At 43.0% G+C, this 25028-nt stretch overlaps 1 protein-coding gene across 2 annotated transcripts in view; it reads left to right on the top strand.

Annotated features, from left to right (window-relative positions):
* The first annotated feature begins 2372 nt into the window (after positions 1–2372).
* LOC139567489 (homeobox protein Meis1-like) overlaps positions 2373–25028 on the top strand; it is a 41176-nt gene continuing 18520 nt past the window's right edge. The window contains exons 1-9 of one of the 2 annotated variants that reach the window (XM_071388802.1): positions 2373–2846; positions 4196–4416; positions 5313–5454; positions 5669–5719; positions 6050–6100; positions 6675–6821; positions 9150–9261; positions 15256–15407; positions 22551–22627. In XM_071388802.1, coding sequence (XP_071244903.1) covers positions 2835–2846; positions 4196–4416; positions 5313–5454; positions 5669–5719; positions 6050–6100; positions 6675–6821; positions 9150–9261; positions 15256–15407; positions 22551–22627 — 965 coding nt within the window. In that variant the 5' untranslated portion in view covers positions 2373–2834. The remainder of the gene's footprint in view (positions 2847–4195; positions 4417–5312; positions 5455–5668; positions 5720–6049; positions 6101–6674; positions 6822–9149; positions 9262–15255; positions 15408–22550; positions 22628–25028) is intronic. The other variant, XM_071388803.1, reaches the window with a different exon arrangement.

The raw sequence follows: 25028 nt of genomic DNA, 5'->3' as shown, positions 1-25028 counted from the left end.
AACTAGATGGCGCAAATGGTCCAGTAAATTACCAAACAAACTGCTCAAACAGCATCAGTGAAAACAGTGAGAACTTGTTTACCCATCTCTTGGTTTCAGAATATATTTCATTGTAGGGTATGCATGCCTAAATCAGCTAGACCTGTGATGTAACAGATTGCTTCATTTGATTACAGTAATGTTGAAAACAGATTGTTATCAGTGTCATGAGATACACAAATTACACATTTTGTATAACATTATTAAGAATGGACTAATGTAAAAGGGAAGATACCAGTTCCTTTACAATATTTCTTCCCGCAGTTACTTTCAGCTGTGAAAGGCTATTCCATAAATTACGTTTGAGTTTTCTGTGAAATGTAAGATAATTTTGGCCTATGTGTAAAAACATTTGAATGGTTTTCAAAAGAAAATATGTTCACTCAACAGAAAATTTGAGTTTGTTCAGCAAACATTTGATGAGCTATTCAGAGATTCTTAAACAAACGGTCAAATGTGGCCTACTGTAAATGATGTTAACTTACACTGTATCTACGGCTATATTATTTTCTTGACCACAATACAAATGTGGGTCTTCCAAATGAGCCAATTCACGTTTTGGTTAGCCTAGACATGAATAACCCTGCGGATTGTGGTCGAGTAAAGCTTATATTAAAACATGTTAGGAGTGGTAATAAAGGCTGTAAAAGTAGCCTATAGACACAGATATTCGTTAATTCACGTTACAAATGGAATCATTTATTTCATACCGAATAATAATTATTATTGATTGACGATTTCAAAACTACAATAAACGTTCATTACCTTTCTTACACTTTCGGTTTAGGCTCCTTCAAGTCCTTCCATAGAGTTTATCCTAAGATTGACAGAGAAATACATGAATAGTACCTTTAATAAATATATGTAATTATAAGGACATCATTGGATAGCTTCTTCATAAAACAAAAGTTCATACTTCATACTCGTACTCAAAAGTTTGGTTTCAAAGCGGTTTTGCCTGCCTGCACGTCCTGCAGCCATGCTTCATTTCATCAAATGTATGTTCTGATCTGAAAGCAGCTGTAATAGCCTACCACAGAGGTTATAGACTATTTGAAATTATTTAGATATGTTCTTAACCTCACATATTCCAAGTATTTAAGAGGTTGGTACGATTCCATCTACTCATAGGTATATCCTCGAGGGAAATAAGTCCAAATTAATTGCTATGGACAAGGTAGCCACTCTCTCTGGGTAAAGCTACCGTGTTTTGAAGACAACCACCGACCAGCCTCTCAGTTTGAAGCTTGGCAAGGCTATGCGTCTTTGGATAACACTTTGGACAAACTCTATACGACTTTCATGCTATATTTAAATCCCTTCTCCTCCAATCTTCATTTAAAGTTGACCTGATAACATTAATACTCTGTTGGATACGGACTCAAAAGTTAAATTGTTTACAGACTAAACTCTAGACTAACTACAACGTAATTAAAGAAATTCGTAATGTTATGCACGATCGGCGAAGGGAGCTTTAATCCCCAATAGCTAGTAAACTGAACTTGATAGGCTATAGTTCAGTGACTGTCTTTTGACACATACAAGTACAGTGAGTCATTTATTTGCAAGCTCTCATTACACAATGCTGCCCATGTCCCCAATGCACCAAACCATCCATGTTTATATTAGAGAACTGAGGCCTGTGGTTTGATGTGCGCTTAATTGCGCCCATTCTCTTCCCACTTCTACTGTCATATTGGACAAAAGGTCTGTCAATCAATTCTGCGAAGGAGTGTCATATTCTGACACACAACCTCCAAGAAAATAAGTGTTTTAGAGTGCTATTATGAACCTGAAAAAAAGTGAATAGCTTAATTGTTAGACTACTTTTATTTGGGTGGAAAATGGACAGCTGTTTCTATTCATGGTCAGTTATTTGCTTATTTATAGCCTATCTTTTGTTAATATTTATATGTATTCTTTAAATAAACCTAAGGCATGCTAGTCATTTCCACAACAAAACTTCCAGCTGAGCACCAGATAATGCAACCTCTATATGAGATTGAATATCTGCTATTTTTACAGTTCTCAAACGCCCCCACCGGGTTCTCCACTTGATGTGGCCCATTCCAATACGTGACCAGTTATGGCCACCACTACTTCCGGGTTTGCACAAATTGATCAAAGCTACCCTCTCTGCGTTATGCGACCTACAACAGCACACACACACGCGCGCATTTGGAGAACCAAGCACGGTATTCACATTGCACATCGGGATCCACCAACATACGGACGGACAGGGGGCGGCTCCTTTAAGAAAAACTAAGTCAGAAAATATCACCCCTCCTCCTTCAGATCTCCACTTGGATGGTATTGCATCAAAGAAAACCTTCACTGGAGTTGGAAGTGATCGAGGAGACGATGGGGACTGTTTTTGAACATCTCTACATGAATATCTGAAGCATTCAAAGTGAGGGAAGAGCGCGACGAGTCATCATTAATTAAGCAACTTGACAACCTCGATATTGATTGACAGCTTGCTTGTTGAGCGAGACTAGAGTCTCAATGTTTTTTTTCCTGTAAGGGGCATTTTACACCAGTCTCAAGCGTGAAGTCGTAGCCAGTGTTGCTTGTTTATGAACGGTCTCCAGGAGAAAGCGAAGGAGCGCTATACTGGATTGTGGTGTTTTTGTCTTCAGCTGGATTTATGCTGACGGTCTGGCAACCATCCTCGCTGGAGAGACGACCACAGTATTCCTAATCTTGCATTTGGAGTTAGGTCTTTGTTTTTCCTCAGCCCTGGCCTCGTAGAAGACGTTTAGAGTCCGATTGGAATCGGCTAGAGTGACAGGCCGATGGCGCAACGGGTGCGTATTGACAGAACTTTTAGCAATGGCAATAAAGCTACAATTGAGACGTGGCTGATTACTGCAATTTTTCATTTGTATGGCACAACAAGCAGGCAGCTATGCAATAAGAGGGTGTTTGGTAGAGCTATAAGTTGTCAAATATACTTATGCTACATGCTAGCCTACTATTCAGCATTTGAGCGTGTGTGAGTAGAATAAACAATAGCATTTTCATATTGTCTAAAGAACTACAGACTGCAGACTGCAAACTTCATCACATAATTAATTTTACCCCACTATTATGACATTTGTTTTGATATTCTGCGTTTCATAAACGCCGCATCAGTCTTTGGGGGTCCAGTGTTTAATGTAGGCTATAACCAAGTTGTTACACATCAACTTAAACGATTTACAAAAAACATGATGTGAGTTTGGTAATAAGAAAATGGACGACATTTCACAAATATTTTGTGTGTATTCAATTTCAGTCTGTACAGATATGAGAAGTATGGAGTATGTACGCTTTGGGTTTAGTTTGTTGATATCTGTCCTTTTCAACATTTCATAATATGTATACATTCTTATCTGATATATGACATACAAATAAATCAATTAAACATTTAGAATAAAAAAATATGTGATTACGTTCTCAAAATATACTCGAAATAGTTTAGATAGGCCACGTAGCCATGCATGAACAATTAGCCTATCTAAAATGAGTCTGTTATTTTTTGTTGTTTCTTTAAGCTATTAGTTTTGTCAAGATAAACAAAACAATATTTGATTTCTTTGAAATATCAGCAAGAATACAGACAGAAAATTGTAGACATTTGTGATATTGTTTTGTCTAAGCAAGACCCTGTAGTTCTAATCGCCTGAAAGAATTAAGCATACCCAAAACGTTTGAAAGTTTTAGACACATAAAAGTGAACTGCTTTTTCACAACGTTTTAAAATGTTAATGATTCAACGTAATCCACAAACAATTAACATTTTCCATTGATTTCCAATTAGGTGATCAACATAGGCTTTTATTGCCACTAATATACTTCGTACCACTAAACATACGATAGGCTACTATTAGCACCATATACCTAACACATTAGCACTTATTTTCTATACTAATTTAGTAGGCCTAGCCTTATTTGCTATTCTGCCAACAACATAATTTAAGCTATTTTGCTATTGTTGTTAATATACTTTTCTTGTTATTAGTCTTTATATTCCGTTTTTATTGTCACTAATATTACATTATTGTATTTAGTATAGTTATTATCAACACAGGCCTTCATTCAACAGCAGGAGAGGTAGCACAACGGTGTCAATGGTTATTCTTTTAGAATATTCTCTATCTTTCACTTTTGACAGTATGAAGACCTTCCCCACTATGGAATGGACGGAGTAGGGCTGCCCTCGGCTATGTACGGGGACCCTCATGCAGCGCGCTCCATGCAGGCGGTTCACCTGAACCACGGGCCCCAGTTCCACTCGCACCAGTACCCGCACTCAACACACGCCAGTGCCATACCGCCCAGTATGGGCTCCTCTGTCAACGACGCTATAAAAAGAGACAAAGATGCCATTTACGGGTACGTTTATTTTACTGCCAACGTAAAGTGTATAGCCATTGGGGATATCAAGCACCACAAATGTGAGCGATGAAAGTTTAAGAGAGAGGGAGGCTTTGGGAAATTCTCGCGAATTATAACCTCTTCTGTGTTCGGGTCATTATGCACGGTGCTATATAGGCTTATTTAAACGTTGTATATCTGTTTTGAAATGTTACATTGTGACATTGTCCCCTGAGTTTTCGAAAAAGATCCATAGGCTTCGTTTGCATTTGGCTTTCAGTCCAAATATAATGTTATTTTGCATTCACAAAACTCATGACATGGATGTATTCTATTGTTTACAAGGAGCCAGTGGTTGAGTTAGATAACCTAACTCCCAAAATGTTTGTAAATCCAACTCTCAGAATGAAACAATTGTACATCAGACACATTCTCAAACTACCCTGCCTACTTCAACAAATGTGTAGGCAGTGTTGTTTATATTTGTGTGCCATAATATAAGCATATTTTCAGGCCAAGTTTATTAGTCTTAAACTCTATTGAAAACTTCATCGTGTATTTTCTTTTTGCCTGAGTTAATAATCTCACTGAAGAATATGGTGTTATTTCGTTGTCCTAAAATGTTGAATCGCGTTCTAAATAAGCCACTCGAGGGCTGAGGATGCCATACGACCAGTTATGCCTGTATGACCAACTCATTTCATGCAGTAAGACTAGGCCTACTTTTATGTCATTATTGTGCTGTTACATTTCTGAATGTTTTATTAGTGCAATATCTATTCAGTTTGCAACTGAAAACAGTAGGCAATGTGATTGAAAGTCGATGTAACCTACTTTCTTAGTTTGGGCATGTACCGACAAGCAAACTTTCCAAGGCGGCGTACAGCGTTAATGTCCCCTCTCTTCAATTTTAGGCATCCCCTTTTCCCACTTCTAGCACTGATTTTTGAAAAATGTGAATTAGCAACTTGCACGCCGAGAGAAACTGGGGTCGCTGGAGGCGACGTGTGTTCCTCGGAGTCTTTCAATGAGGATATAGCAGTATTTTCAAAACAGGTTTGACATATCTATTTACTTGTTTTGTTGAAGTTCAAATTCGTTCAAATTCGTATATTTTAGGGTAAATAACCGTTGTGCATTGGTACATGTTTTGTAATTCTGCATTGTGAAAACGTTGTAAGCAGCAAGCTGTCCCATGCATGTGAACACCATGGTTATGAATTATGTATGACGCTCAGTGAACAGTGAACTTGTAACACTTTTGTTTCAGATTCGATCAGAGAAGCCTATATTTTCATCAAATCCAGAAATTGATAATTTGGTAAGAACTCACTTGCCTTAGGCCATTCACAAGAACAGTATCGGCCTATCACAGTCCTTGTTATTAATGGTGTCCTAACAGATACACGTTTGTGTAATCGTAATCTGTCAAAAGGTTTTCTTGTCATAAAGTTGGTTTGCTTTCATGCTAATTATTTTAATCCTGTTGTTCCTGATCCATTGCCTACACGTTTTTAATGGCCGTACGCGTGCAAACACACACCCACGCATGCACGCACACATTTCCCGCACACGCACCCATAATTATAATAATAATGTAATGATCCAAAATGTGAATAAAAATGTTTTAATGCCAACTTTTTCCTCCTAGATGATACAAGCAATTCAAGTATTACGGTTTCATCTGCTCGAGCTGGAGAAGGTATATTTACTCATAACCATCTCATGTGACTGATAGGCCTGCTGCTGTAAAGATCGGATATTTTATCACCGTCGATTGCGATGATGCATAGCATTAGGCTATAACTCCGTAGTAGAGGTGTAATAGTGGTGGTAGTATATTTGGTTGCCCAAATAACATTTTTATGTTATGGAGTTGATTATGTTGTCATTGATGGATGCGCTTGCAGAATATTAGTCGAGGGCTTTTATAAAGTAGTTGCCATATTGCTCATGTTGAGCCTATATTAGGGAGGAGATAAAGTTGCTAAAGTAGCCTACAGTTCTCGCTCAATTATATAAAAAATGTAAGAAAAATAAAGTAATCATTCGTTTTTCTACAAGTAATGTAAAATGTCTGTAATGTAATATAGTTCTGCTATTTTTGAAGCCAATTTGCTTGAATAGTAATTTAGGCCTGTCACAAGGCGAGGGATAGGCTATTCCTTATAATACCACTGATTACCACCATCTACATAATTTTTTTTAGGGCTTTCCCGTAGGGTATAGTGTTCACTCAGTTTTGATACATGTTTGGTTGTCCTCTGTGTTTGCAGGTACACGAGCTATGCGATAATTTCTGTCATCGATACATCAGCTGCTTGAAAGGAAAAATGCCCATTGATTTGGTCATAGACGACAGGGACGTTGGAAATAAATCTGACAGTGAAGATTTTACAAGATCGTCTGGGCCTCTTGATCAGGTAAGCTCTTGCCTATTACGTGCGTATTAATACAATTGTCGTCTATTAAGTGCATTTGAATTGTAGGCCTATACAGAGAACACTTCGCACGCATTTTATGCTGTCTAGATCGTTTTATCAAAATAGAGAGGCCTATGGAAAAAATATAATTTAGGAAATTGTTGGCCTCCTCTTAGTGATATAGATTGATAAATGACTTTAAAATAAATCAAATATTAAATGTAGGCCTAACATTTGACAAAATGACAATGAGAACAAAGTTTCTGTTCCATTTCATTTCAAAGCATAATAAATCGTTTTTTTTCGGACATTTGGAAAAAAATTGTTTGAAGTAAGGATCCCGGTAAACAATTGCTTGGCTTTTATTATATTACTTCTTGAATAAATGCTTTGAGGGACTATGGTAAACATAGTAATTGTTATTATGCTATTTTATGGTGTTTTTATGTGTTAATTATGTTCATTGTGCTGCATGTGCTCGAAAAAGATATCATTGATCAGAAATGGGACGAGAGGTGTGGAGTCAAATCTGCTCTTTTCTTCGTGTGAATGCAACCAAGCAAGTTTTGAAGTCACGTCGCACCCACCCCTTGAGCAAGGTTTTAGGAATATGGAATCCATTCTTCCGAGTGCCATGTCAGCCACACAGCGACTTGTTAACCATTTAACCCTTTATTTACCAAAGCAACGAGCACAATCCAGGCCGTTTAGTGGAGTGTCAAATGCGCACAACTCAAATGTCTCGGTGTTTAGTTTCAAACACCCTCCCAAGCCTATATTAGTCTGTTGTTAAGATGTTCTGAGTGTCCCATTCACTTTACTACAGGGTTCCAAGCTCTGTATTATAAAATAACCCTCTATCCAAGTCTATGCTGTATTCTAGTATGAATCACACTACTATATATCCACAAATTAATATGTATCCCCTTCAGTCCTCTCACCTCCATCAGGTAGTGAGACTTCCCTCCAGTAGTACTTCGATCACATCTGCTGATTTGCACTTTGATGGTCATCTTTGATTGCGCTGTCACCTGCCAGAGTGTTTTTTTATTATTATCGATCAATCAACATGATCAATGATGAGCGCAGGTCCCCTGAGTCTTATAAGCGCTCGTCATTTATGCTTTTGATTGAACAAATTGTGTGGCTTAGTTGGTAAGAGCGTGGCGCTAGCAACGCCTGTCGTAGGCTCGATTCCCGCTGGGGTTACATATACTAAAATGTAAGTCGCTATGGATTGAAGCGTCTGCTAAATGGAATATATTATGAAGCAGCACACTAAAGTGTGGCCCCTGGATGTGGTCGACCCAATAACCTGTCCCACCAGCCTTCACTCTCCCACCCATAAGTCCATGAATGGTACAGCACCCGCACGCCCGACACCCACCCGACCTTGCAGGCACTTTGTCCCCACACCTCTAGCCCAATAGTGTACCATTTTCACACTTAATTCCACACTTCATTTCTCTTCTCAAGTGGGGCTGCTTAGGGAGTACCTACTGGTTATGGGTGGATATTGGGAGGTGGTGGCGGTGTGTGAGTGTATATGCATGTGTGTGTGTGTGTTTGTGTACATGTTCGAGTGCATGTGTGTGTGTGTGTGTGTGTGTGTGTGTGTGTGATTGTGTGTGTGTGTGTGTGTGTGTCGGTACTTGCCACCCTCGGTCTCTCGGGAGCGGTTCCATTCTGATTGAACAAATCTCTTCAGCCCTATACTCACTCCCCCTCTTCCATCCCTCTTGCTCGTTTCGTTGGGAACTCCTCTTGTTGGAGTTGGCCATTGCTGCTTTAACCATTTGTGTTCTGAGCATATGTTCCAGATTACCACAGCCTGACAGCATTCTCCTGGTATGCAGCGTAATACATGATATATATTTTTCATTTTTTTCCTTCCCAAAGAGGACTTATTATTATTCATTTACTGGTCAAAAACAATTATGAATTATAGGTTTTGCATTCTGACCTGGAGTTAGCAATGAGTTAGCCACGATGCCCCGCCAACTGAGGGGAGTAGCTAGCCAGTGTGTACAGGGCTGTGTGTTTGAAATGTCTACAGGCTATTTCTCCTTTTCCCCCCACATGATATGTACTGCGTATGATATGGATATGATATTTTAAGGAAACTAAGAATGCGGCTTTCGTGCCGACATACCTTGGGTCTCCATCCACATCTCTTTTAATCAGTCGCCTGTGGATTATTCTCTATGGATAACTTCACTTAAAGCCCTTGGTTTCTACATGACGAATAGACCATTGACACGTTCTCTGGTAAATCGTATTCATACTGTAGTTTCTTGGCTGATTGTCAGTGTCATGTCATCCAATCAGATCTCGTGGAGCAGAGACCACGATGACACGGCGTCAGTTCGCTCGGCGGGGACACCCGGGCCCTCCAGTGGGGGACACACGTCACACAGTGGGGACAACAACAGTGAAGAAGGTAAGGACTCACTGATAGGTAAGATAACAGGATAGGTGTCCATCACCTTTGCTTTTGTCTTTCAAGTATACTTTCATATCAGTGGGAGGAACGAGGAAGCTATTTTAGAGTTTTGGGACAGATCAGATTCACTTACAGGTGGAAATACTAGAAAGGTGTCCACCATTATCGCTTTCGCCTATCAAGTACTTTCCGATTAGTGAGACAGTGTTGGGACTGATCCCATGTCAAGCCAATGAGTGAGTGTCACGTGTTGTCGAGTTTGGATTGGATGTGCCGTGAAATAGAAAGACAGACAGCAGAGAGAAAGAACGAGTGAATGATGAGGGTTGACAGAAAAATGTGAATGCGGAGCTCAGCCTGCGACTGGATCTGGAAGAAAGGGCGCATTATGTTCTAGTCGACCGAGCGACGATTTATATACCAGCCTCTGCACCTCTTTTATTTGGACATGGGGAAAGAGTAATAACAGAGAGCAACACACACACACACACACACACACACACACACACACACACACACACACACACACACACACACACACACACACACACACACACACACACACACACACACACACACACACACACACACGCGCGCGCGCACACACACACACGCACGCACGCATACACACACACACACACATTAAATGCTAGGATAGCTCCTAATGGTTGAGGCAGAGAAGAAGACTAAAAGGGACGCTCTCTCCTCTGTTATTGGCCGTCTTTATAAGCAGGGCTCTGGGTTTGTGGACTTCCGCCACACTCTCCAAATAGTTTCAGTCAGATGTGTATCAGCTATTACCAGGGCCATTTGCAAAGTGCTGTTTGTGTGCCAAGTGCAACAAGCGATCAGGGGTTTTGTTATCTCCAGAATACATTTTCAGTTTAGCACCGCCACGGGTGGACTGCTTCGGGAATATCTGTGTGTTTTAACTCCCAAACACAAATACAGTCACACAGCCAGAACACAAGGCCCAGAACACAAACACTCCTAATGCCCTTTTTATTCCCCATTTGGATGGTTGGGGAATTGTGGCTCCTTCAATGGAAATATTTCACAGAAACGTATTGGTTGAGCTTCTGTTGGAAAGTGGATTCTTGGTTGATCCCTATTGGGGTATGTAGTCCAGTGATACCTTAACACTGGTTCCTTGCATCACGTCGATAGGCCTAGAGGACCAGAGAAGCTACCATTGGATAGTCATGGTTTTCCGACTTTTCAGGAAAAACCTGATACATACCTGAGGAGAGATTTGTTAGCTCCCACTTTAACTGAAATAAAAACTATCTCTCACCTGTAGGGAGGGGAGGTGTCAGTGCCCGGAAAAAGAGGAGGAAGAAAGAAAACAAAGGGAAATCTGGTAAATAATGTCCCAAAGAAGGCAAACAGTTTCAACGACTTAGTTCATCGCTATGGTGATGTCTGCAGTTTGGAAAAACATTTAGCTTCTGTTCATTTGAACTTGCTGGTAGCCGATAGAGAAAGTCCATCCAAGACAAGTAGTCAATTCATCTAAATCTTTTCTTTGTGCATTGTCCGTGTTTTGTTGTCCATGGTTGCTTGAACTTATCACAAGCCTGACCTGAGCATCGAGGCCATTCTTCACAGACCCTTGGATTGGCCGACAATGGTCACATGGCTGCCTTGTTCCTATAGGGAAGTGCGTCTTGTAAGAAAGGACCAATGGTGGAAGCCTGGTGCAAAATAAAAGGTCCTCTCTCCTCCCAGGCCCCAGGCCCCTTGCACCAGACCATGGCCAATAACATTTTGTGCAAACACTTCTGAAAAGCTCAGCAATTGAGCAGGCCAGCAGCTGCTGCGAGCGCCGAGCTTTGACAGCTTGACTTATAACGTTTGCGTGAAAAGTGCAAGTGGATTTTTGTGCCTCTGAATCTTGATGCTGGAAGAAAAAGGAGCAAGCAGCGATATTGAACGTTAGTAGAAGAAAAAAAGGGTGAGAATGGAATGAGGGCAAAGGAAATAAAAGAAAGAAGAGGGAGAGAGAGTGAAAGAGAGTGAGGATGAGCAATGAATCCTTTGGTTTGGCGTGGGCATGGTCAATGCTGCATAACCACAGCTGAGCTAACTTCATGTTCAGAGTTTTTTTTTCGGGGAAACAAATTCCTTTGTATGGCCTCACTCTTTCACTGGAAGCCAGACAGGAAAGCCGAGAGTAGCAGCGACTTCCCGTGCAACCACCACTTTCTCCGGACCTCCCAGAGTCACTGCATCGCTTTACTCCTTCCTTCGTCTTTTAACACAACCCCCCTTCACAGTCGCGCATAGCTGGATGTAGAGGAGGATTTGACATGTGCAGCTCTAGTCGCTGAAGAGCATGTCCCCCTGTCCCTGTCCCCGTCTCCACCCGGTACACAGGTTGTCGCTGTGAAACTTGGAGCTGTCACAAACCATTAGCAGGTTGGGTCCAAAGTCACCACGGCGGCGACGTATCTCTCCTCGTAGTGTTGGGCTAGAGAACGCTGCCGTGACACGGCGCATTGCGGTGTGTAAATCAGCCTGAGGGAGCCCGCCGTCGTCCCCCTAATGAGGCCGAGAGCCTGTTTATGGACTTCAGCATCATTTTTATGATTATTTCCACCTTCTCAGACTCTTGTCGTTCCCAGTAGAATCTCACCTCTGTTTTGGCGGCAGAGGTAATGGCAGGAGAAGCCTAAGCGAAGTCAACCTCCCAGCTAGTGAAGTCACTGCTGGTATTATACTAATGTGGTCGGTAGTTGCTGCCATATGCCTGCTCTGCTTTAACTGACTGTCTCTAACCTTGCCTGTTGCTGTTAAAAGTGGCGGAAATAAAATAAAATGAACCTCATTACATGGCACTTGACGGAAATACTGCGTACGGCATGATTTGTAATTGTATTTGGTGGAGGTGAGGTTAGAAGTTAGTGGGGGCTTTGGTAAAGATGAAATGGACTTAATGTTGGATCAAAGGAAGCCTGGTCCCAGATATGTTGTGCTGTCTTGCCAACTCCTATGATAGAGTTGTCAAGACAGTACAGAGAGATCTATGGTCAGGCTACCTTCAATCCAGCATTTCATCCAGTTCCTCTTTAGCAAAGCCCCCGCTGTGCCCCAGACAATGACCATATGAGTTGGCAAGGCAGCAGAGACCGATCTGAGACCAGGCTAGATCGAAGGAGCATTCACTTCCAATGAGACATCTTGGATTACGAACCCATGGCCAGCAGTGTAGCTCTCCCAGGCCAGATGGGAGCTAAGTAAACATAAGAGACGAACTTTAGCGGAAAAAACAGCGAGAGGAATAAACTGGGTATTAAATCATTGGCTGGTTTTGGACTACGTCTGCGTCCCAAATGGCATCCTGTTCCTTACATAGTGCAGTACTATGGACCCTGGTCAAAAGTAGTGCACCATGTAGGGAATAGGGTGCCATTTGGGACGCACACTAGGTCTGTGATATCTTGGAGATGTACTGTATGGATTTTGGGGGAGGGCAGATGGTGCTCTGGGTGGGTCATATCAAATCCACAGTACAGTCAGAGAGTTCAACCCCTGGCTTAAAAGCTTTCTGAGATGTATGTATATTCATAAATCTTTTCAAAAATATATATACAGTATACGTATACAGTGGGGAGAACAAGTATTTGATACACTGCCGATTTTGCAGGTTTTCCTACTTACAAAGCATGTAGAGGTCTGCCATTTTTATCATAGGTACACTTCAACTATGAGAGACGGAATCTAAAACAAAAATCCAGAAAATCACATTGTATGATTTTTAAGTAATTAATTTGCATTTTATTGCATGACATAAGTATTTGATACATCAGAAAAGCAGAACTTAATATTTGGTACAGAAACCTTTGTTTGCAATTACAGAGATCATACGTTTCCTGTAGTTCTTGACTAGGTTTGCACACACTGCAGCAGGGATTTTGGCCCACTCCTCCCTACAGATCTTCTCCAGATCCTTCAGGTTTCGGGGCTGTCGCTGGGCAATACGGAGTTTCAGCTCCCTCCAAAGATTTTCTATTGGGTTCAGGTCTGGAGACTGGCTAGGCCACTCCAGGACCTTGAGATGCTTCTTACGGAGCCACTCCTTAGTTGCCATGGCTGTGTGCTTCGTGTCGTTGTCATGCTGGAAGACCCAGCCACGACCCATCTTCAATGCTCTTACTGAGGGAAGGAGGTTGTTGGCCAAGATCTCGCGATACATGGCCCCATCCATCCTCCCCTCAATACGGTGCAGTCGTCCTGTCCCCTTTGCAGAAAAGCATCCCCAAAGAATGATGTTTCCACCTCCATGCTTCACGGTTGGGATGGTGTTCTTGGGGTTGTACTCATACTTCTTCTTCCTCCAAACACGGCGAGTGGAGTTAGACCAAAAAGCTCTATTTTTGTCTCATCAGACCACATGACCTTCTCCCATTCCTCCTCTGGATCATCCAGATGGTCATTGGCAAACTTCAGACAGGCCTGGACATGCACTGGCTTAAGCAGGGGGACCTTGCGTGCGCTGCAGGATTTTAATCCATGACGGCGTAGTCTGTTACTAATGGTTTTCTTTGAGACTGTGGTCCCAGCTCTCTTCAGGTCATTGACCAGGTCCTGCCGTGTAGTTCTGGGCTGATCCCTCACCTTCCTCATGATCATTGATGCCCCACGAGGTGAAATCTTGCATGGAGCCCCAGACCGAGGGTGATTGACCGTCATCTTGAACTTCTTCCATTTTCTAATAATTGCGCCAACAGTTGTTTCCTTCTCACCAAGCTGCTTGCCTATTGTCCTGTAGCCCATCCCAGCCTTGTGCAGGTCTACAATTTTATCCCTGATGTCCTTACACAGCTCTCTGGTCTTGGCCATTGTGGAGAGGTTGGAATCTGTTTGATTGAGTGTGTGGACAGGTGTCTTTTATACAGGTAACGAGTTCAAACAGGTGCAGTTAATACAGGTAATGAGTGGAGAACAGGAGGGCTTCTTAAAGAAAAACTAACAGGTCTGTGAGAGCCGGAATTCTTACTGGTAGGTAGGTGATCAAATACTTATGTCATGCAATAAAATGCAAATTAATTATTTAAAAATCATACAATGTGATTTTCTGGATTTTTGTTTTAGATTCCGTCTCTCACAGTTGAAGTGTACCTATGATAAAAATTACAGACCTCTACATGCTTTGTAAGTAGGAAAACCTGCAAAATCGGCAGTGTATCAAATACTTGTTCTCCCCACTGTATGTTCTGGGGAGGTTTGGTGCATCACGTGTACGGTACATGGAGTGTTTTGTATGGAACATTGAACACTCAACCTATTCGTTCAGATGCTCTCTTCTGATGAATATGTGAAGGTTTCTTGGATGAAGATGTTGATGAGTCAATCGTTTGAAATGTAGAGAGAAATTGATTTTTCACCAGATCCATCTGTATTTCAGCTTTAGAGCTATCTCCTCGCATTCTGAAAGACTGTGTAGCAGTAACTCTATTACAGCATCCTGCAGTTTGATAAATATAATCAGAGCAGTGATAAAACTGTGTAAAAGAGAAGAAATGATCAGTTGCTGTCTTTTGGCCAAGAAGCTGTAGCAGAATTCTCTCCTTTTGGTTGAAAACGTTTCTGGTCTTTTGGTTGAAAATGTTTAATGCACCAACTAAACACATTCAGCTAAACAAGGCCAGGAAAGCACGATCGCTGGCTAATCATGTAAAATGTCAAATGATTCCTTCCACAACCCAGAGAAGCTATGTTCAAAGGTTAGAATTCCTGAAGCAAAATGTGCAGTTGTTGACTGTTGTCCAAGAGAAGATAGTCGGTTGCCAGGTTGTAGCAGAATGGTCTGTCCTTATTCCCCCCACAACCCGGGGAAATGGAACTTCTGAAGTTAAACGAGCAGCTATTGTCTGTTTGTCCAAGAGGAGATAATCGGTTGCCAGGTTGGAGCCGAAATGTCCTAAACCCCACTCCTTAGTTCCCCGTGGAACCACCCACCCACACTAACTGTTGCCTTTGTTTGGACAGGTGACTGCATGGACAACGGGGTGGCCTCTCCCAGCACTGGGGACGATGATGACCCTGACAAGGAAAAGAGGGATCGTCACAACAAGAAGCGAGGAATCTTCCCTAAAGTGGCCACCAACATCATGAGGGCGTGGCTCTTCCAGCACTTGACAGTGAGTAGAGTGGTGGATCACCATTACACTTCTTAGAAGCCAAGCAGTGATACCTCAATACCGGCGGCCATTTTGAGCTCCATGTCATGCCCTTTAGCCTCAGTTACACTTTATGGGTTTTTAGGGTTGTTGTGACAAGTCTGAAATGTAGCGATGAGGGAGGGGACTTTCCCCCCGCTGCCTAGCAGGTTTAGGAGGATTTGGCTGTTGAAATGACTTTTGAAATGACTCCACCGAAGTTGTCAAACTGAACCATGCATGCGCGTGTGTACGTGTGTGTTTTTTTTTGACTAGTCATGTCAAAGCTATATGGATAATTATTTTGTAGATAACTTCTCCCTAACTCTCCTGTCAGTCGCTCCGAGTGCAGTGAGTTGTGAGAAAATACTTTGGTTAACATTCACACCATCCAATAGAGCTGGAAGGAAGTAGCAGTAAAAAGAGAGGCCATATTTTCTGTGTCCATAGTCTCACGGATACAGACTGTTAAAGGGAGACATATCTGACAGACACAGACATATCTTATTTACAGCTTTGGCCAAAGCTAGCAAGCTAGTCAATTGGCCAGCAGGCACTGAGAGAGAAACACTGAGAGGACTTTGCTATGCAGGCATTTTCCCCCCTTTTTTTGTCTGGGCTCCATACAAGGAGAGGCTAAATCGGGATGTCTCGATGGGGGTCAAGGTGGCTGCCAGGACCTACCACTGAACCTGGGGGTGGCTGCAGCCTGCAGCAGATGGGATGTGGGAGAGAGGGAGGAGAGATAACCCAGGTAGAGAGAGGGAGGAAGAGGGGGAGGGAGAGAGAGTTGACCACAGACATTCCCAGGTTCTCTGGAGAGTAAAATGTTGGTGTTTGTGTGTGTGTGTGTGTGTTTGTGTGTATTGCCAGTTAAGTGGTATTTAGAACTATGAGCACAGTATCTTCCATTTCCACCGTATCGATTCTCAAGGACTTGGTAAAGGTTCATGCATGTGGTCTAGCAAGCTGGCGGCGGATGTGTGTGTGCGTATGTGTGTACCAGGAATCCTGGTGAGAAATGGGGGCGCACTCTTGCCCCTCCAGCAGGGAACCACAGGCCTTTTCTTCCTCTTTTCATCCCCCCAGCTCCCCAAAGAAAAGGTAATTATGTGATAGGGTAATGGGACGAAACCCAGGCGTTCAGATTGTTGCCATGCCCACTACATTGTGGGAGGTTCTACTTAAATTGGCGGGTCGTTACCATGGTGAGGGGGGTAGGAGGCGGAGTGAGGAGTGAGGGAGGGCTTAGCAAGCACCCTCCCTCCCTCATTTTTTATTAATAATTCGTTTTTTTCCATTTTCTCTTTTTTTCTTCTCTTAGTTGTGCACAGAATATTTAAGCCTACGAGTGAGAGGGGAGCCACAGCTTGTAAAAGAGAAACCACAGCAGAACGTGCTGTTTTCTTCACATGTTTTCGCTTCTCTTTTTACAAAGTGTTTCATGTAAAAAGCAAAAACCAACTGGAAGGCATAATCCCTGTTAATGCAATTAGAGGCTAATTTGCCACCCTCTTGCTCACAGATGTGCTGTAATGACAACGTGTGCTTCAACCCTGCAAGCACATTCTACCCAAACCTGAGCAGATACAGGTGGGAAAGAAGTTGTACTGGGTCGCTAAGCGTACTGTAACTTTGTTTATTGAAATTGGGTTTGAATAAATGACAAGTTACCTGTAATTTGAAAAACACCCAAATCTGTGAGTTTACGGAATGCTTTGGTCACACAGAGGCGAAGAGAACTTCTGAACTGGCAAACTGCTCAGTTAGACAAGTAGGTTGGAGATGGCCTAATTCCTGAACCTTAGAGTGCACATAACCCATGCAATGCAGAAACATTTTCTCCTGCTTTCCTGTCCTCTGAAAAAAACGAATGCCCTCCTAAGCAGAAAAAAATAGTCTGGCTAGCGTTTCACAGGAAGCCCCTGAAATGACCTCATCCCCTCTCGTCCCGGGATCATCAAAGGTCAAAGTTCGACAGGTCATTTGAACCCATTTGTCATTGGTTGTTTGTTGCCAGAGCCACCTTGGATGTTGACGTGCCAATCACCCATGGCAAACTGTGGTGTGCCACACAGCAGCCTATACCCTGGCAGGGAATCCCTGTCCCATGCCAACGGTAGCCAGCCAACCCCATCCACATCCCCCTCCCCGTTCCCCCTCCCCCCGTCTACCCAAAGGCACATTTATAATGCGGTCTTGCCCTGATGTCATTAGATCTGGGACATGAAATGATACAAATTACAAATTTACTATGGCCTGACTGGTCTCTCCTGCCCACCCAAAAAATCCCTGGACTTCCCAAGCTTGCCCCTATACACACTGTGTATTTACTGTCCTCCCCCCCACCCTCAAACCACCCCGACTAGCGCCACTCATGTACGTGTGACGAATCAATCCATCCATATTCATATTTGTAAATTCAATTTAGTCCCGGGGCTTACGGTTCCTGATTATTCCTTAATTCTATCCAAGCAAGCACTCAGAATCGTTGGCGCCACCCAATTAAAGAATAAAGAACATTACACATGGTGTATAATCGCGTCTCGGCCTCTCAGACTAAAAATATGTCCCTCCCTTTTTAGCTGAATGCGCCCCTTTGTTGGGGTAGCAATATCTGAAGTTCTTCTTGCCACTGTTTTTAAACCTTTCTTTTAGTTCCTCTGTTCTCGATGCCCATTTGAGTTATTTGAGTTCCAGGGAAATATTCGGAAGTAATGAGAAGACGATTATTGGAGTCAGTGGCAATCCAATTCCCTACATAGTGCACTACAAGCCCATAGGGCTTTGGCCAAAAGTAGTGCACTATGTAGGGAATAGGGTACCATTTGAGACACATACAAAGAAGGGAGGAGCAGAAAGAAGGGGCAGCCAAACATGGTATTTTTAGGAGACCTGTGGGGCATCTGAGTTCATTTATCCAATGCTGGCGCCCCATTGTGTCAGGGCATGGTCTTCGCTCTTTCTCTGGGTCCCTCACCCTGCAGTGAAAACATCATCCATTACCTTTTTGACAGGCCCCCAGGGACCTCCAGGGGCTTGGGACTCAGCGCCCAGCGGGGGTCGCTTTTATTGACCTCCCCAGAAATCCAGCATGTGGTCACATACATCACTGGCCGGGGCCTTTTTCTCTGACAAGGTAAATGGGCAGTGTTTAGATCCGAACAAATAATGAAGTGAGGAGAAGTGGGCTGATGGACAGAGGAGATTGGAGGAGATTGGCAGATGGCAGTACACAGTGAATGGGGGAAGCTTTAGTTTGATTGGGGGTGCGCTGGAGATGAGTTCAGCAGTTAAACCTGACCCGTTGGTGCTGTGTGGTGTCGCTCTGCAATTCATGTTCTGTCTTGATTGCTTTTCCCTATAGCAGCCGGACACACATTGGATGCTTTTTGAAGTTTAGTATTTAGCCTTACTGTAGTTCAATTACATCCCATCTAAAGCTAGGGATCCCTCTAGGGATGTAGTGTTAAATAAAGGTGGGTGAACTCTGCAGATCGAGATGACAAAAATAAAGTTTAAAAAATGGGTAATTTCCCGGAATAGTTGCTTAAGTTTGGTTCAGATACAGTATGTTTACCCTCCGCTATTTAGCCGCTCCTCTCAACTCTCACCTCTCACCTCTCACCTCTCGCCCCGTCCTACTCAGCTGTGTCAGGTTGTGGGTGTGCCGGACCGACCACCCTCTGAGCAGCTCCTCACTCCAAATGAGGAGTAATTACAACCTCCTAACAGGTTTACTGGTCCAGTAAACAACATAATCACCCTCCCAAAACTTCTCCTGAATTGGCCCGGGCTGATCGTTCAGTCGTGAACTCAAAGAGCTCGCAGCTCAACCCCCCATTGGCTCACAGCAACCCTTCCCTCCAACCAGCAGGTGTGGAACAGAGTGGCAAGCCCTCCTGCCTCCCCTCTTACCCCATAACCGTGAAATGCCACGTATTCTGTTACTGCCGTTTACTAATGAGATTGGTCAGTAGTAGGTACTCCCACTCATTAGAGGCCCTTGTTTGGGGGGTGAGCAGGGGGGGGGGGTTGGTTGACGCGCTCCATCGCTGGGGCTAGCAGCAGAGGAATGTAGCCTGGGGCTTTGGGCCCTGTTTAAGGCCTTCATTGGCCTGCCTGGCTGGCTGGATGGCTGGCTGTCTAGCTGCTAGGTGGGAGGCTGGTGGGAGACTGGTTCAGCTGGCCTGTCACCACCTAGGCTGCCTCACAACCCACAGCCCAGCGGCAGCCACTTAGTGGTCGACACCAGGCAAGTCAGGGCCCACTATATGAGTTGTAGTGTATTGTGTTGTAGGAGAGTGGAAGAGTGTATGATGTGCGCACGTGGGTGTGTGTGTGTGTGCGTATGTGTACAGTATGTCCATGTGTGCATGTGTGAGTGCGTATGTGCATGTGCGTATTCTCGCACATATGCTTGTGTGTGTTTACTACCTCCTCTAACCAACACCCCTCCAACACTGACTCTCTTGCTAGTTTGACAGTAAAGCCCCATTTCCATTTGATGTGTTTAGACCTGCCTGCTAGGATCGACCTGGTTGACGATGCTTCCCTCTGTTGCTGTTAATGTGGTGCTGAAAGGCATGGCGACGGGGTGTTCCCCTCAGAGTGGCCAGGCTGGCTGGAAGTGGAGTGGGAGAGGGAGGAACATAGAGGCCCGTTGACTGTTGATAGTTGCAGTATTCCATGCTAACAGTTGAAATAAAGTGACATTCATTTTCAGGTCAATTGTGTTCGAAGCTAAGACAAGTTACGTACATTTTCAGGTAGAGTCAGTTGTTTTGGAAACTAGGCCAAGTTCTATTCATTTTCAGGTAGAGATAGTTGTTTTGGAACTAGGCCAAGTTCTATTCATTTTCAGGTAGAGATAGTTGTTTTGGAACTAGGCCAAGTTCTATTCAGTTTCAGGTAGAGTCAGTTGTTTGGAATTCTAAGCTAAGTTAGGCTAATTTTCAGGTAAGTTCTTTCGAAGCTAAACCTAGTTCCATTCATTTTCAGGTTAGTTGTTTCAGCTAAGCCTCAGCGCAGCTCTGTTTCCCCCAGATATTTGTGTTGATCTGCACTACTTTGTTGCTGTTGTATGTGTCCTCCGTCTCATTGGAGATTTGGTGTGAGTTAGCCATTCACCCGTAAGGCATGGTTTCGATCTGTCCCAGCATGCTAGCGCGCAGTTCTTGCCTGAGCATGGAGTGGCTGCTAGCTGGTGGCAGATCTGTGTCGCCACTCATGTCAGAGTGCTCCGAGTATAATGTCCCTATAGGCACAAATCTAGGATCAGCTTTAAATGCTATAAATCCTAACGGTAACCGTTACAGTGAAAAATCACAAACTGACTTTGGATCAGCGTCGAGAGGCAACTTTATCTTCCTCGTGTCAGAGCCAAAGGTCATGTCCAGTAGGGAGAAAACTTTTAAAATAGAGCAAAAAGGGGAGGTACTGAACTCCAATAGGAAGACATATTTTACGTTTTTGGTTGCAAAGCCTTTTGCTACAGTGTGCCCTACTGAACAGGACCCAGGCCTCAGTGCTGATTACAGGGTTGGAGATGGCCCGGCCTTAACTCTGGGTCGGTTAGAGCTGCTAGTCCTTGCTAACAGGATTATAATTCATAATGAGCGGGTGGGTCGGGATTAGGTCCCGGAGTGGAAACTGAAATTAGGCCTGATGTTACCAGCCTTTCTTATGTGTGTGTGTGTGTGTGCGCTCACGTGTGCATGGGTGTGTGCGCGTGTGACTGTGCTTTCACTTTTGTGTTCTGGGAAGATGTTACGGTATCTTAACTTGTTTTTCCTTCTGAATGTCATTGTAGAGATTGGTTCAAGGCGAGTTTTTCAAATTTTCTCATAAATATTCTGCTGCTATTTTCCCCTCTGTTAGTTGCTAGAATTATCCACGTTATTCAGGAACAAAGGCCACTGGGAGGAACATGGAACATGTCCGGCAGACAGCGAGGGACAATTTGACGAGGCGACAGCGAGATTATCACTTTATGTGGCGAATTAGACTCCGTTTAGGCCAATTACCTACAATCAAATCAGATGGAAACAAGAGGGCGAGGCAACCATTACCAATTGATTCAGCGGCGAAGAAAAAAACTCAGTAACATCAAAGACCCTCTCCCTGTCGCCACAGAAAAAGGATGTGGTAGATAAATATTCTCCAGGTGTAAAGCGTGTCATTTCTAGCTTTGTGCCTATGTGGAATTGGCCTGCGGGTATATGGCATCTCAGATGGTTTGAGCTGTCCACAGTGGAGGTCTGATTTCTAATGTTCTATAGCATTAGATGTTATGAAGTGTTGGGACAGTAGATGTTTGGACCTTTTCCTCTTATGGTCAATCCACAGTTTGACCTAATTTCCTATATCCTAGCTCCCTTATTCTCACTGACTTGAGAGGTCTGAAGATGGTTGAAAGCCATAGGCTTGGCTTAGTTACTGACATAGTGCTCGCCTATCCAGTTCTTTCAGATTAGGGAGTAGGAGGGGAAAGTAAATAGAAAAGGGAGCGCTGTTAAATGCATTGGGATTCTTCCCGTGTGACTTACACTCCCATCTCTACACACGAGTACACACACACACAGACACACACTCCACACGCCTGTATCTATATCCCCCCACTGCTAAGAGAACCAGCTCAACCTTCTAGGGTGTATTAGGAGCTTGTGTGTGTGTGTGTGTGTGTGTGTGTGTGTGTGTGTGTGTGTGTGTGTGTGTGCGTGTGTGCGTGTGTGCGTGTGTGTGTGTGTGTGTGTGTGTGTGTGTGTGTGTGTGTGTGTGTGTGTGTGTGTGTGTGTGTGTGTGCATGTGCAAAGCACCAGTAGCACCCATAATTAATGTAGCTGTTTCTCCACTCGGCTAAACTCTTTAATTGGCTCACACGCACACACACACACACACACACACACACACACACACACACACACCATTAATTATGCTCCATTTCATATTGCCCTAATGAGTCTTTGGAGCCACACCTCCGTTAGTTCACGCTAATTAGCCGGCGCTGCTTTTAGGCACAACAACACAAACAACACAAAATATGTTTTTTGTTTTTGTTTTCTTTCAGTTACTATTTCCTTTATATTTATACGTTCTTTATTTCTCTTTTTCTCGTTGAAACAGCATCCTTACCCTTCGGAAGAGCAGAAGAAACAACTGGCCCAGGACACGGGGTTAACGATCCTACAAGTCAACAATTGGTGAGTCGGATTGGGGTTGTTTGGTGTCTGCATGTAATGTAACATGGCAGTAATACTTTGGCCACGGCCCAAATGGCACCCTATTTCCCATAGGGCTCTGGTCAAAAGTAGTGCACTATATAGGGAATAGGATGCCGTTTGGGATGCAACCTTAGTTAGTTTACCCAGGCAACCTGGGTCTAATGATTTGAATGATCCATTCCTCTGTGAACACCCGACTGAAAATATCCCCCTTACTGGCTTCAGTTAATTGGAATGAGAGGAAACCTGTGGAATAGTTCCAGTGGTGCGGCGTGCATTTACTATAGTATTTACTCATCTGAAAGAAGAAACTAGGACATTTCACTGTACTTTGATCTCTTTTATGAATAAATATCCACAGTTATTAACGAAGTATGAGGTAATAGCCTGCAATGTGTTTAATTCTGTCTGGTTATGGAGGCAAAACATAGACAAGAATGATGATTCAACCAACTCTACGAGGAATCTCAATCTTCACATGTACAGATGTACAGACATCCTATCCAATTGAACACTAGCCTAGGCAAATATACACAGCAATATACATTAGCAAATACAGAATACAGAAAATGCAATCAATGGTTTATGGTATAACTCCACACTATTCCAACTACCGTTTAGCCTTTATATGCATGCACTATGCACAGTATTTCCCTATATGCATCTGTCAAAATGAATACCCACAGAACAATCCTCTGTCAATCCTACAGCTATTGTCTGCAGTAATCATTTGCCTATGAACCGGAGTTATACTGTTAGCACTGAGGCGGTTTGCCCTAGTTGGAAGTCCACTGTGTGCAGCACAGCCTGCACTATCAGCTCAGACATAAATATCACTGTCATGTCTACCTCTGATAAGCCTCCCAGTAAAGTAATAAAAACAATCACGAATCTCAGAAAAGTGCTAAAAACAGCCCAGATTAACATATAGCCTACCCCAACGGCATTCATCACTATTGCAGTTGTTAATGTATATTATTACTTTTTTCATGACAATTTGTGTTGTTTTTATTTGAGTCAATAGTCATGGTGCTCCCCGATGGTCATTCCACCCCACCACAACCCCTCAATAGTCTTTACTCTGCCTCCACCCCATTGGACATTTATTTAGTCATCGCTGCCACAGTTGTTATTATGTATATAGTGCTATTTTTATTCTATTGTTGTTTTTTATTACCATTTTCATTATTTTATTTCACTTAGTCCTGCATGTTGAAGCTCGAAGCCTAAGATTCTTACTGTACCCTGCAATCACACCGGCAACCCTGTACATATTACTATTAAACACTGAATCTGAATCTGAAACAAGGTTCATGAAATCAATAACTTGCTAGTAACAGATAACATTCATATACTGACTATCTCTGAAACTCACTTAGATAATACCTTCAATTATACAGTGGTAGCAATACATGATTTCAACATCTTCAGAAGAGACAGGAATGCCAATGGTGGAGGTGTTGCCGTTTATGTTCAGAGTCATATTCCTGTAAAGCTTAGAGAGGATCTCATGTCAAATGCTGTTGAAGTAATATGGCTACAGGTTCACCTGCCTCACCTAAAGCCCATTCTGGTGGGAAGCTGCTATAGACCACCAAGTGCTAACAGTCAGTATCTGGATAATATGTGAGAAATGCTTGATAATGTATGTGATATCAACAGAGAGGTCTCTTTTTTTGTGTAAATATTGACTGGCTTCCATCAAGCTGTTCACTCAAGAAAAATATTCAAACTGTAACCAATGCCTGCAACCTGGTTCAGGTTGTCAGTCAACCTACCAGGTTATTTACAAACATTTGTTATTTCTTTATTTTATTTAACCTTTATTTAACTAAGCAAGTCAGTTAAGAGCAAATTCTTATTTGCAATGACTGCCTACACCAGGAAAACCCGGACGATGCTGGGCCAATTGTGCGCCGCCCTATGGGACTCCCAATCACGGCCGGTTGTGATACAGCCTGGATTCAACCAGGGTGTCTGTAGTGACACCTCTAGCACTAAGATGCAGTGCCTTAGACCGCGGTGCCACTCGGGAGCCCGAGTGGAATTCACAGGAATGAAATCATCCACATGTATTGATCACATCTTTGCTAATGCTGCAGAAATCTGCTCTGAAGCAGTATCCAAATCCATCAGATGAAATGATCATAATATAGTAGCCATATCTAGGAAAACCAAAGTTCCAAAGGCTGGGCCTAATATAGTGTATAAGAGGTCATACATATATGTAAAGAATATTTGCTGTTTAATGAGGAGCAACCAGACACTGCACTTGACACATTTATAAAATTGCTTATTCCAGTTACTAATAAGTATGCACCCATTAAGAAAACGACTGTAAAAACGGTTAATGATGAGGAATCGAAAAATTGTATGGTTG

Source organism: Salvelinus alpinus, chromosome 2 (genome assembly GCF_045679555.1).
Source record: "Salvelinus alpinus chromosome 2, SLU_Salpinus.1, whole genome shotgun sequence".
Classification (NCBI taxonomy): Eukaryota; Metazoa; Chordata; class Actinopteri; order Salmoniformes; family Salmonidae; genus Salvelinus; species Salvelinus alpinus.
The sequence above is the reverse complement of the archived record's forward strand: the minus strand, read 5'-3'. Positions and strand labels throughout refer to the sequence as shown.